The 14706-nt window shown below is 39.1% G+C and overlaps 1 protein-coding gene across 2 annotated transcripts; it reads right to left on the reverse strand.

Moving 5' to 3' along the window:
- Positions 1-257: 257 nt before the first annotated feature.
- LOC128266510 (uncharacterized) lies at positions 258-14455 on the reverse strand. 2 transcript variants are annotated; one of them, XM_053003082.1, is made up of 7 exons: positions 14145-14455; positions 11697-12023; positions 6622-6775; positions 3626-3834; positions 1752-1885; positions 1394-1694; positions 258-654 (listed from the first exon to the last, which is right to left on the reverse strand). In XM_053003082.1, the coding sequence occupies exons 2-7, from the start codon at positions 11743-11745 to the stop codon at positions 512-514; spliced, it is 990 nt and encodes a 329-aa protein (XP_052859042.1). In that variant the 5' UTR covers positions 11746-12023; positions 14145-14455; the 3' UTR covers positions 258-511. The 2 variants fall into 2 exon arrangements, with proteins under 2 accessions (XP_052859042.1, XP_052859043.1); XM_053003083.1 differs by lacking the exon at positions 14145-14455 and adding an exon at positions 13794-14107.
- Positions 14456-14706: the final 251 nt, after the last annotated feature.

Consider the following 14706-nt stretch of genomic DNA (forward strand, 5'->3'; position numbering starts at 1 on the left):
GGGGCGGGGGCGTTGAATGCCTCTGTGGGCGTGGCGCACATAGCTGATTGCCAAAAGGCATGCGAGGCATTTGCCTCAAAAGGCAGCAAAAAGTCCAAAAAAAAAATAAGTGAAACAATAAAGCGCAATGCGAACCAGAAAAAGGGGGCCCAACAGCATATTTAACGGCACTTTTGCGGTTATCTGAGGGCGGCAAAGAGTTGGGGCGTGGCTGAGAATAAAGATAAAACGCAAAAAGAATTAATTTGTTTGTTTGCTTGTTTATTGACGAGGATTTCATTGTGTTCTTATATTTCGATTGCACACTTAGAGGCTATTTACAAGATTCGCTTGCCTAGTCTTAAGTTAAATTCCCCTCGACTTTATTTTGTGACATTTATTACAATAATACATAAATATTACATTGATTTAGTTTGTAAATTCTCACGTGCATTTCAGTTGCTTAGAGCTACAAAAATGGTTAACAAACAAAGGCAAAAAAAGCCAATAAAAACCGGAAACAAGGGAAAATTCATCGCGTCGCCGCCATTTTGTAGCGCGCCGACTTCCGTGCGCCATATTGAAATGTCAGCGGTGTGAAGAGTCGCGCTGCGGTCATCGTCATCGCGATTGCCACCAGCAGCAGATGTTGCACTTGTGCACTCCGAGTGGCAACTGAAAAAAGAGATAGGGAGAGAGGGAGAGAGAGAGAGAGAGATGAAAAGGTGTGGGTTACACTTTTATTAATTTGCGTTAAAAATCGTCCAAATACGAGACCGCGACCGGACTGTCAGTCCGTGTGGAAACGTATTTATTTTTAATTAGCGGCCGCTGACATTGCGGTCAAGTGCATTAAAAGCAATGGTAGAAAAGACTCATTAAACACTAAAATACACGAAACATTTTCAGGTCGTTTGAAATTGGAAATACAAAAAATTAGCATCCTTAGCATATGCAAATTTAAGTGTATTATAAGTTTACCGTTTTGTCAGTTTATTTTGAATTAAAACAAAAAATTAAGAAAGATAAGGTTAACCTTATTAGGTTTTGATAAATCTTTGAGTTAAGAAATATTTAAATAGTTTATCGATGACAACACTCAGAAAAAAAATTATTAATTTAAGGATTGCTTAAGCGACGAAACTACCATATATGGTACATATATTTAGGTAAAAAAGGTAATTTTCATGGCTCATGGTTTGAGCAAGCTTAGGTCATTGTAGCAAAAATAAAGGAATTTTTCCTAAAACTAAAAAAATGTCCTAAACTAAACAATTTTTTTTCCTGGGTGAGGATTTATTTTGTGCTCTTATATTTTTTGAAACACTTAAATAATTTTGAAGTCTATTTCTATTTGCTTTCTAAAGGTTTTAATCTATTATCTTCTATCTAAATTTAATTTGCAGAAATTTACCGGATCTTGAGTTGATCAGCTTCTGGTTCTTCTGGTCGATTTCGTCACGGAAGAGCTGGGCGAACATGCTTCCCTCGCGCTGAAGATGAGGAAACCGATCGACCTCCGCCACACAACGCAGTTCGAGGCCAAGTCGGGCCGGTGAGATTGTCCTCTTTTGCTGGATCAGCTTTTGCAATTGCAACTGATGGAAGCGCGGTTCGTTGGCGTAGAAATTAAGCTGAGAAATAATGCGACGCATGCTGTATCCATGGGCCACGATCGTGGTCTCAATGCTGGGCAGAAGATCCACCAGGGATACCTACAAAATACGGCGTGTTAAGTCATTAACAGGGCGACTGTGGTGAGTTTTCCTTACCTGTATCCCGTTGACATACCAAGTGATCCTAGTGAACAGGCTGGAAAAGTCTGTGCTGCAGTTGACCTGCACGAAGTCATCAAAGCGGTATGTCGAGTGAAAGCTGCTTATTAGTGGATTGTTCTGGGGTAGTGCTAAAAGAAAATACAATTTTATTCTTAAGTCTTCGAAGTTTTCTTTATTTGCTATCAGAAGTTATCATAATACAATATAAAATCTTGAATGTGAATTCTATTTGTAATTTTTTTTATTAAAGAAAATGGGTATTCAAGCAAACATGCCTAACTAGCCGGAACAATGTTGTGTAAAGCTGCTAGGACAAGTGACTGCAGTATCCTTGGAGTGAAAGGAGCCCACTCACATATGCGTGAGTGCGAGACAGATGACTTTTTCCCCGGCTGAGTGCATTCCAGATCTCAGTTACGTCCTTAGCTAATTTTAAACGCACATTACACATGCAAATGGCGCACCTTATTTGCTCCGGTTTTTCTTTTTGCGTTTGGTTCATTTTTCTGCTTTTCTGCTGTTGCTTGTTTTGCCCAACTTCTCTATTTGCTTTTGATAAATTTTTAAAAATATTTTAGCAACAGTAGCGCCGGGGAAAAGCACCAGAGCCCGAGGCATGACTGCCCCGCATCTACAAGATATTTGTTTTATATCAGCGGAAAAATAGATGATCATAAAACACATGCAGAGAAACATCCTGTGGGGCAAAAGTAAAAGCGAAAACTGGAGGAAGGCGAAACGCACATGCTGCGAGGGAAAAGGAGGAGGAGGAAAAGCGGAGGCACTGGCTGTGTCGGAGCTTTTCATTTTAGCGATATCCTTTTTAAGCATAAAGTGCTGCCGTAAATCACAGAAGCGCACACACACACAGCTGTAAGGAGGAGCAGGAAGGGTGCTCTGTGTGTGTGTGTGCGCGGATGCGAATCACATGCATCTCCTGGTTACATTATATGAACGCGAGCTGTTCCTCTCGCGAGCACATCCTGAATGGCTGGCTGCCTCACTTTCTGTTGCCTCTCAGCTTATCCTGTGCGTGTGCAACAACAGTGGGATGACCACTCCCGCTGACAACCCCCCACCCAACCACCCACTGCCCAACTGCAGAAGCAGCCACTTTGCCAGCTCGTCATATATGCAAACGGCCCGCCATGTTTCTTGCAGTTTTCTTTCCCCGTTGTTTACTATTAAAATATCACGGAAATTACACATTTTACTCTGTTTATGCTGTGCAGCAGCAAAGGAAACACAGTGGGAATACGCGAACGGAGAAGTGCACCGGAACACATATTTAATATAGTAATTCGACAATACCATTTTCAATAATTTTATATATTAATATTTTCCTCTACATTGATAAACTATTATAATTTGGATTGGTAATCTTTAAATAAATTGTGTTTAATAGTTAATTCAAATAGAATAAAACACAAGTTATTGCTAAAGGGGAAAACTCTTATAAATTATGTAAGACGTATTTGGGTATATGTTATTTAAAAATCAATTATTAAAAGCCTAAAAAAAATTCCTAGTCCTTAATAATTAAAAATTATAATTATTGGGAAGATACAAATTTTTTTTTTTTTACATAAAAGCAATCAACAAGCGTGAATTTTTGGCACCCAATTTATGTTGATTCTAGACCATTTAAATTACAAAGTTTGTTATTTTTTTTTGCAGTGCTTTAAATGTTTTTCTGCCTTTGCACCACGCCCCCACAGCTAGTTTTTGAGCACGTGCTTGGTGTTGGCGATGGTGTAGCGATTGCCCTACCCACTGGCCCACACTCGTTAATTTAGGACTAACACTTGCAATTGCATTTCATTACTCAAGCGGCACGCCCACTTTCGGCCCTGGCCATCCCGACTCACCTTCGACGGTCATGTTGGCATCGCGAGCAGTTAGCTGAAAGTGGGGAGCATCGCCGGACACTTCGCACCTGTAGACACCCGACGACTTGACGCCCAATAAATTGAGCTCCACGCGACAGGAGGATTCGTTGCACTCGTTGCCGTCATCGATCAGCTGCACGCCCTCCACCGCGAACGGGATGTAGGTGGGCGGGGTGAGGGGCGAGTATCTGCGAAGATTGCGTGGTTAATACACCTTATATTTGGCTGCAGTGGTGCCCATAAAATAGGCCAATAATTTAAAGTTAAAGTTCTGGATTTCAAAATGTAATATTGATTTATAAACCTAATATTATTTGTTGTTTTAACAAAATAGTAAACGTGCACTTTTGCACAACATAATTTTATTTCCCTGTTAATGTATAATACTTTAATCTATGTAAATCATTCTGTTTGTAAATTACGATCTTCCTGTCGCTGAAGTCCTATTCACTTATTTTATTTAACATCCGAACAAAACATAAAAATGTCATTAACGTTAAAAAATAACCGTATAACAGTTTAAAATAGCCAAGTTGACAGCACTTTATATAGTGGCAGTTGAGACGAGCTGGCAAAGTGGCCGCAAATTGCAAAGGCCCACCGCTCCCTTCCTTTCGAAAGCCAACTGATAACCTGCAGATGTGTGTCGTAGGCTTGGGTTAAAAGCTTTCAAAGCCATCAACGCAAACCGGCCAGGAAATGGAGGAATCGTTTCTCTTTTTCGCCACTCGCAGACAAGTGGCTTACATGCACTCAACCTTAACTGATTGCCAATGTGGGTTCGACGTGTGGAAAACCGGGAAGAGTGGGCGCATGGATCGGTGGAAAAAGGGAGAAAAGTGGCCAGGAACTGAGAGCTGAGGGCAGCCCTTTAATTTGTTTTGTATTGTGGATTGATGCTCATTAATCCCACAAATGCCTCAAAACATGTAAAAAGCGGAATCCACAACAAAAAGTGTTCAAGTGGAAAACTTGTCCAACGCACCCAACCACACACATACACACAGAGGCCAAGTGGTTTTCTCCTACTACAAAAAGCCACATAAATAAAATCCAGACTAAGGCAAAAAAATCGTAGCCTACTTTTGTGAGCTGCTGTAGTGTTGATAAGTCGCTTCGAGCGCTACTTGTTAATAGCCATGATAGAAAAAGGGGGCGACCAGGGTTGGGGGCGGTTCTGGGGGTCTGGGGACCGGCTTCGCATTATTTGCGGCTTAGGCGGTAACTGCGGTAGCAAATCAACAAATTTGATAAGCAATATAAACGGCAACCGCCGCCGTCCGATGCTCGTTACAAGGGGATTTGTTTGGGCAGCGGCTGAATAATGCTTGAGTTTCTCTGTTTGGGTTTTTTTTTGGCCCCACACAACATAAAAAGGCAAACTAATTTTACTAAAGAAAAAACAGATACGTTTGCGTTCGGGTCTTAAAGGCAGTAAATTGGCTTGGAATCTACGTAAATGAGTAAATTATATTTTTTATTTTTACAGTGAAAATTTGTCCAACTTTGGCCAATTAGTGTCAATGTTATAAACATTTTATCATTCATGATGCCTTGTCAGAAAAGAGGTTTTATATTTTATTACAAATATTGAATAATAGGAGTTTTTTTAGCTGCTAAAAAATCCTTGAACTGTAAGCCGTTGGCAATTAGTTGCCCTAAAATGCAAAGAAAAGAAAAATGTTGCAAGTTATTTGTGAACTTCTGGCGCTCTTTTCGTTGCACTAGTGTTTGCCTTAATTTGCATTCGGCTGGCAAGTGCAAGTGGAATTGCAATTTGCCTCCAGTTGACTTTTACGTGCTGCTGTCTAATTAAAACTTTCGCTTGCCCCATGGGACTCGCTAACTGTCTCGTTCCCTTTCTTCACTTCTGAAAGCTTTTTTCGTTGAATTTCTCTGTGCGCGGGAGTTCATATATGTTATACCCGCTGTTGTCTATGTGTTCTACTGCTCTACTCATTTTTAATTACGCAAAACGCTCTTAGGGCACTGCGGAATTTTAATTTTCACAGCCTTGTCGGAGGAGCCGGCGATAATAAAGTGTCATCTCGCAACTTGTTGTGGCCAACTTGGAGTCAAATGGCCTTTTAATCATCATATTTGGCCTCGCAAGCCAAACTACTATATGTGCTCTTTTGGTCAATTATTTTTTTTGTTTGTTCTTTGGACCGCTGCAAACGATGTGTGCATAAATAATAAATGCCGCTTAACGGGCAACTTGTTTGAGAGAACGCTCAATGGCTACTAGAGTTCTGTTTGGCCAAACATTTAAATTAATTTGCCAACACAAATTAATTTATTTAATAATTAATTGAGCAAGAAAGTCGTCCCGGCCGACGATGAACATATTTATGGGTGCGTGTGTTTCGTTTGCAGGGATAAGCAATCGGGGGTCAGAGGTCACGGGGACCATGGCCCAGATTCCCGTGCATCTGACAGCTGCGTGTTAAAATAAATATCATAAATTATGGTCAGGGACAGTTGGCCTCAAAATAATCAGGTTCACTATCATATTATGCATTTAATAAACAATTGCATAATTGTTAACTAATGACATCGTTGTGGAGTGCTTGTTTGACATACTAAACTGGATTGGTTTCTAATTGTTTCGTAATTTCCTCGTCGAAATCAAATTTTAATTTCATTTTATTTTATTGATTTTGGCAGAGTTATTTTATTGAACTTCATTGGACGAATAATTTTAATTGCAAAAAAGGACAGAAAAGTCATAAATATTTAATTTTCTTTTAATTATTTAATTTCAAAATGGTATACAAATGCAATGAAGTTTTCGTAAAGTTTCAAAACCACATTTAAACTGATTTATTATTTCTTTGATAATTTAAAGCTGAGATTAATTTTTTTTTAGCTAGCTAATAGTACGTTACACAATAATGAAACGGACAGTTTGTTTAAAGAATTTCGTTGGGGGGTTACCCACAAATATTCATTTGATGTGCCATATCCATACTTACCTAAAAAACTCCTTTCCGTTTTTGTACCACTTAACCGAATTTAACGTGTGACCACTTATGTCGTAGCTGCAGGATAATGTCACGTTATCACGAAAATCAACAATTTGTGGCACATTGATGTCAGTCACACGTAGACACTGAATGCGCCGCACAACTGGCAGGGTGGAAATGTTGGGATTTTCCGGGGAGAAAAAGAGCAGAACAGAGGGGAGAATGTTAGTCCCATGCAGCGAGATGAAAAACGTCAGATAAAATGATGAGAAATGCCATAAAAATGGTGAATAAAAAGAATAAATACGAAAAACTGGCAACGAAATGAAAGTGTTTTGCATTCGTTTGCTTTAAATTGAGGCATTAAACCAGTTCCACAGAATCTCGATTTCCTGTCAGAGATTGTGCGGTAATAAAAAATTATAATTTTATTCTTTTTTTGAACGAAGAGGGATCTAACTGATTTCATAAATTATTAAGGAGTGGCGAGTAAATGGAAATCTTATTGGGAAGATCCATATTCTTTCTCGATTTTGCTAAAAAAAAATGTTTAGTCTGTTTTTGTTATGAAATAAGTAAATATAAATAATACATAAATTTAATATATTTTTGCTGTTAACAGGCATACGTTATTAAAATTATTCCGTAAAATGTATAATTTATTTAAAAAAAAAAAAACTTATGATTTTTTTTTTTTTCAATTTCAGCGTGAATTCAATTTATTAAAAGGAAACTTCAGCAGATTAATTCCTTTCATTAAGGAACAAATTATCATATCCATAAATAACATAAAAGTAAAAAATTAAAATAAAAAAATAAACTTAAAGTAGGAGTATTTTATCAAAATAGTATAGCTTTTCAGATCTTAAACGTTTTTAATTTTTTAACAATTAAAAATAATATATGTTATTTAAAACATACATATATTTTTTTTTTCAGTTTACTAAATTTCTACAGATAATAATTCATGTTTATCCCGCTTATTCTCAACTTGATTCATTGTTGTAAATTGAAAAACACTCTTAATCGCTGCTCTGCATTTTAAGCTTATCAAAAGTAAAGTGAAAACGGCGCAAATTAAAGCTTGGCAGAAGGGGAAGGAGAATGCGAACAAGAGCAACCGACGCACAACTCCTAATTGAATGAACTTGTAGAAATGCTGAGCACTAAAACTCAGACAGAGTTTTCCAGCAACAAAAACACACTAAACGCTTCTACCAACAACAACAATAGCAATAACAGCAATAAACTGCGCGCTGGTTTTTACAATTTGCAGAACGCTTTTAAGTGCAAACAGACAGAGCAAGGGTAAAAGGGAAAAAAAAGGGAAAATGCCAGAAAAAATGGTTAATATCATTAGCTGCAATGGGATTTTGTTGCTGCAGCTCCCTATATTGCGCTAAATGCCGAAGTTGCTGCTGGGTAAAATTTCCATAATCTTGGCCAAGTCAGTTGCAGCAGTTGAAGCTGCAATTGCAACTGGAGCAGACTGCCGCATGATAAGCAAGAAATCCGCGAGATGTCGCCAAGTGGAAGCCAACAACTTGTGCATAATTTTCTCAAATCGCATTAGGTAACAGCAGCAGCAACAGCAATGGGAACGGCAACGGCAAAAGAACCACCAGCAACAGCAACACTACAAGCACAAGCTACATCAGCAGCAGCAGCAGCAACAACAGTACATGCAGCAACAGTTGCAATTGCAACACTCGTGAATTTAATTTGTCGCAGTTTACAGTTGAAATAACTTGCAAGGATGTCAAAAGTTGCGATTGCCAAAGGCACCACGAGCAGAGTATTTATTTTCGGTGAGGAAAAACTCTTTGAGTTGAATGCAGCATCTGGAAAATGGGAAACCAGGCCTGACAAACTTGTTTAAACTTTCAATAGACAAACAGACAAAAGTGCCTGCCTGATTCTGATTCCGATTCTGATTCGGATTCGCATTCTGATTCTGATTCTGAGTCCTAGTCTGACATGAGTCCTTTGAAGCATGTCAAAGCAGCCGACGAACAACAACAGGAGCAACAGCAGCAAAAACAGCAACAAGGACGACAATGGCAAACACATTTGCAAATGGCAGCGGCAACCGCAGCTTAATGACAGCCGTAGAGGAAAAGTAAATGGAAAACTTCACCTGCGCGACTAAAAGACAGGACACAACTGTTGTTTGCGGTTGCGTGTGTGCCTGTGTCTGTGTCCGTATCTGTGTGTGTGTGCCGAGGCTGCCTGCTTGTATATGTAAATAATAAAAATAAGTACATCAAATACAGACAAACGAAACTTTTTTGCACGGCAATCAACGCACTTGAGTGAACTTTGCTGCCTAACAACCAAAACCAGGAGAAGAACCAGCGGCTCAGACTCAGACTGAAGACGAAACCGAGTCGAAGGAACAGCCACGACATTAATTTGCTGTTGCTTCTATGCACCACTCTGAGAAAATGATGCAAAGAGTCAGAAACAATCGTTTAAGATTTTTATTCGGTTGAATTAAATGAACTTTTAAAAAGTCAAAAAGGTATTTTGCAAGAAATATTAATATCTGTGAAACGGTATACAAATTATAAGCAATGTAGACGTACCTTCAGCTAATTTTTTATGAAACCAATTCCTTTTTTGAAGCAATGTTAATTTAATTGCATTAAAGTCTCTTTAAGGAGCGGAGTTCATATTAATATACAAAATTGAAATTGAAATCAGTTTGTGCATGATTTTTCTTAGTGCAGTGCTTGTCTGGCGCAGCTGTTCGCCTGTGGCCCACGCAGCTCCGCAAACAAATAAGACGTCTTCTCGGTCGGCTCTAATGAAAGTCAAGGGCCAAAAGCAGTTCAATAAGCTCTTCTGCTCCGAAGGCTTTGAGACCGCTTTAAGACGGTCTGCAGGATCCGAATAGTTGGGAAAATACGAAATGTATTTTGCCTATACTTACCCGCCTGAGATCAAATCCGCTTTAAGCATTTGCCGCCAAACGAACGATAAACGCTCGAACAGACAAATCTGCAGTAAACCAAGGGAAAAGTAAGCAGCCCAAGGAGCCGGAAAAGCGGGAAAATCAAGGGGCCAGGCTTCTATAATTTGCATACAAATGCGGGGCCAAAAACGACAAGTGGAACATTGGGTTCTGGGCGCCAGTTTGGTTCGAGGTGGGAGTTTGTTTTAGTTTGGCTCTGGGCTGTGCTGCTGCGGCAGTCAAACACAAATAAAGATGCTAATCTCAGTAAAGCGCAGTGGCTTCAATAAAAAAATACAAAAGACAAGAGGAAAATCGAGCAGCTAAACGAGCAACACGAGCGGGCCAAGTTGGCCAGAAAAAAGCTTGGCCAAAAAGCATGGTCGAGATTCCTCAGCTGATGCGTTGCTCTGTTGTTTTTGGCTCCTGTTTCCCTGTTTTTGTCCAAATCCCATTTGGTATGCAGCTGCAAACGCGTGAAAGTTTAAACTTGATTTGAGAAACTCTAGCTTCGGCTGCAACTTGAAGTTTAGATTTGGCAAGCGGCTTTGTCAGTCTCTTGGCCACATGGCATGCGAGTCTCCCACACACATACAATTTCTCGGGGGCGGAGAAGTGTAATTTTTGTGTGCAAACATGGCAGAGACATCGCATCGTTTACTCAGCCTTCGGGGCGAATGGGAAACGCACACTTACTAAAATTGAAGACACTTATAAAATCGGCAATTTGTTTAAATAAACTTTATGGCACTTGGGGCCGGAGACGCTACTCTACACTCGACTCCTCCTCGAGCGCCCTGTTGTAGCCAAATATTTATTTTCGTAGCAGCCAGCCACTGTTTGCTGTGAATTTTAGGAGTGTCTATAAATTTTAGAAAAGTGCAAATAAAATATAGCGAGCGAGACTTCCTTGCCACAGTTTTTACTCAGTGGGATAAATCCTTTAAGGCGTACTCCGGGTTGAAATTGTCGCATTTATGTTTGGTTTATGCAAATGTCCTGCCATCGCAGCCAAGTGTCGTGGCATTTGTCAATGTCTGTGTCTATGCCCTTGTCCTTGCCATTTGAGGTTCCTCAAACAAAGCATGAACTCGTTAAAAAGGACACTCTGCAAACTCTGTGCATATAGTTTGACATTTTGTTGGCCTTCTTTTTTGGTAATGAATATGATTTGCTATTGCACATTTGAATATCTAAAAATCGTTCAATAAAGGGAGAAATAGAATAATAGGAAAATTTAAATGAAATTTAATTTTAACGAGCACACAACAATCGCTGCGCAACTTAATTGGAACTGTTGGAAGTTACTACATATTTTTTCAACATATAATTAATATTGCCTTACAAATATAAAGTATTTACTGAAATTGATTTAATTCAGTTTTGTTTTTTAATTATATTTCGGTTGAATATTAAAGATTCCATTTTAAAGAGATGCCAGAAAAACGATGACAAAAGCATGTTTAAGCTTGGGGTCTTTAAAACGATGTTTCTATTTTTAGCGTAAGCTTTTATTTAGCCACTTAAAGTTTGTTTTGCCTTTCTGTTCGTATAACATTTTCTATCCGACATGTAGCCCGAGCAACAAAGAAACCTCACCGCAGTGGAGAAAAATACTGCTTATCTCTAGCAGACGCATTTAAGCTAATTGAAATTATTATTTTTATTTCGATACCAAGTACTGGCCGTCTCGGCTCATTTTGCCTTTCATTGGTCTATAATTAAAAGTGTATTTAAAAAACAATTTCGGCGGCATAACATTAGCATAAATTGATGCGGTCGAGGTCGGGTCAGAAGAGAATATCGCACTGGTCGAAAGGCTGCGACACCCAAACAAACACATTTAGGGCTATGCTAATTTCGTGTTCGGGTCACAGTGTAGCCAAATGCACAAAAGCGGCTACAGGAAACGGAAATGCCTAAATGGCTATGCCATAGTGCTCCTGTGTGTGTGTGTGTGTGCATGTGTGCGAGAGCCACAAAGTTGCCGACATCGTGGACTTTGTCGTAAAAAAGGTTTGCGGCGGCTTGGCAAAGGATTAAAAGCAAAAGGCAATAAAATGAAAAGTTTTAAATATTTTCATTATTACGGCCGTGGCCGAGGAGTCCCGTGGCCAGGACTTTAACTTACCCAGCAGCATGTGCACGCCGAGCTGCAGCAGCCAGCGGCCAAGGTCCATTTTGGCCAGTCGCCTTTAAAGTCCCCAGCTGATTTCGATCCTGGTCCCCGGCATGGAACAATATCGCTGGACGTCGGAGGACGAGGCGGGCAAAAACGGCAAACTTTGCTCTCTTTGGCCAAACTCAATGGCCGGCCATATTTTCTATTAGTCCAAACTTTCGGGCGCAAAACTTTTTGTGCTCTACGCGCCACCCCTCATGATTACATCGTCGTTCATCTACATAGATATAGTTTCGATATCGATAAATGCCATTGACAGGTCAGCGGGCCAATGAGCTAGAAAAATAAATGGAGAATCCTTGTTAGCAAAAAGAAAGCGTTCACTTTGCTATTTTGTTTTAAGATTATTAAATTTGAAAACTTTTTTGGCGTCAAAGCACAAAAAACATTCAACGCCGAGCATTTGAGCACAGGGAGAAATTTAGAGAATTTTAAAGTAGTTTGGAAATAATGTTAATTCTATTTTTTTAAGTTTAAAAGACATAATACTGAAAAATACATTTTAAAGGACCATTGTAGTAGTTTATATTTTGAGCAAAACACATCGATAAATTAACTTATATATAACAAATGTAACTTATATATAACATATATTATGTTCAGTGAATCTGGGAATTCCTCTCTCACCCGCACTTATCTGACTTTGGTAAAGTTTCAGCTTGCGTTTTTTATTAAACTTTTTTCGGATATTTTTTTCGCTTTCATTCTGGGTGGCCACTGCATTTGTTTATTGTCATTGTCAGCGTTATTTAAGCGTTGACAGTTTCAAAAATTCACTGAGGTCCAACAGAGGGAGAAGCGAAAAAAAAATATTCAAAAATACAGCAGACAACTTTGTCTGCCTCGGAAGCCAAAAATTCCCATAGCTGGCCGAGGTCCAGGCAAATCTCAAAGTCTGGGGAACAGACATCCTGACCTCGGTTGGAGGCTTCGGGCTTTGTGACACAAAGTCCTTTAATGCTCTAATCAAATTGTGGTTTCTTTTTTGTGGGCTTCCCCCTTGTTAATGTTGTTGTTATTGTTGCTGATGCTGTTCTCGTTGTTTTGGTTTCATTGACGCGTTTATTAAAATTACCGTGGCAAAGTTTTTCCTGCTGAACGGCACTTTATGTTTTAAAACACAGACAGACAGGAAACTGCGGTGGTTGCTCTCAGCTAAAAAAATTCGTTACATCTGCAGGCGGCCAAGGAATTTGAGCGAACAAATTACAATTGTGATTGGACCAGACAGGAAAGCAAAAACTATATATGATTATTATGGCTAAATTTGAATCAATAAGAAAATACAAGTACGTCCACTTTTGTAATAAATTAATTTGTAAATAATAAGAACATTGAACCTAAGAAAGCCCTAAAAAAACAAGCTTTTAATCATCTTTTTAGTGTGCTTTTTCGGCTGCTATCGATCTAAAAAGCAGTCGAATCATAAACATCAAATTGTTTAAAAGAATTGGTAAATGGTAAATACAAAATTCTAAATTTATTTTTTTTTTTTGAGACAAAGGCAGTCAGTTAAAAATTATTATTCAAAGCTTTACGTTTGTTTATTTCAGCTGTAATTCGTTATCTATAATTTTTGGCTGAGCAAGCAAACAAATTCATTGTCGAATCAGTAAGCGAATTAGTATTGTTCTATCCCTGAGACGAGATTGTTAATTGAATTATTTCTATGCAATTTATTTTGCTGATTGACAAGATCTTGTTGTGCAAAATAATAAAATATTTGGACAGGATTTTGATTTACAATTCCCTAAGCCAAGAATGCTAGTCAAACATGCACATGACAGATATCGAAAGGAAATCATGTTAGAGACACAACAATCAAAATGACTCTATTGAATCACGAGTATTTGACTTGATTGTTGCAAAAGGAGACTTGGATTATGCAATTAGACAAATGCTTTGTGCTGACTTGCTGCTTAGTAATGGCACTTCATCCCGAGGCTCTCGGATATCGAAATTCGTCTGTCTACCAAATCTAATTTAAATATCAAATTAATGGCAATATACTCGTAGACTCGTACTTTAAATCTTCATTTTCATTACCATTTCCATTGGCAGTTGCAGTTGTTTGGCATATCAATTTGCCCTCAATTTGTTGTGCATTAACATGGCGTACTCGCAACATGTTTCCCTTCGACGGAGACAATGTCAAGAACTCACTCACACATACGCGTCGGCAAAACCCTAAATGGAGCACACACACACACACACACACACAGGCACACACGGCAAGAGTAGGAGAGTGATAGTGACTTAAACAGCTCTGCTTGAAGCTGAGTTAATTACTTAATGGCAATGTAATGTATACACATACATAATTAACAAACATTTCATTGACTGGCTTAAATGACACACATGCACACCACACATGCCCTCTTTTTCCCGCATACATACCCCTCTTCTTCACTCCGGCTGTCTAAAATCTGCACATGATTTCTGAAATATTTATGCGCTTTTCAGCCTGCCACTGCAGCTGCATTTCCTCTTTTGCCATATAGCTCTATTTGCATAAATCCATAACTTCACTGAATGTGCATGCAAATTTAGGTATATTTTGTAACTTTTATTTAAATGAATTGGCTGGGGAACGCTAGATTTCAGTTTTGAGTTTCGGTTTCCTGTCACGCCGACCAACAACATCAGCTGAAACGCACCGCTTCGACCGACAGCGTTTTCCCTTCGTACCGCTAAGGACAAAAGTTGCCGTGAAACTGACTCCAGGCTGGCGGATACCGGATTCGGGATTCCGCCACGGATTCTGAGCAACTCTTTCATGCCATGGATATACTTTCGCATTACCTCCGCCGATGCAGCTTCGTTTTCGCTCGGGAAACCCGCAGAGAAATGCTCATTTGAAGAGTTATAGTGTTTTGTACGGAAAGAGAAATTAGATGCCGATGTCTTAGGGCGCGGTATATCTCTTGGATTTTCTCTTGCTCCTGCTGGTTTCTCAGTT

The sequence above is a fragment of the Drosophila gunungcola genome, chromosome 3R, assembly GCF_025200985.1.
Source record: "Drosophila gunungcola strain Sukarami chromosome 3R, Dgunungcola_SK_2, whole genome shotgun sequence".
NCBI lineage: Eukaryota > Metazoa > Arthropoda > Insecta > Diptera > Drosophilidae > Drosophila > Drosophila gunungcola.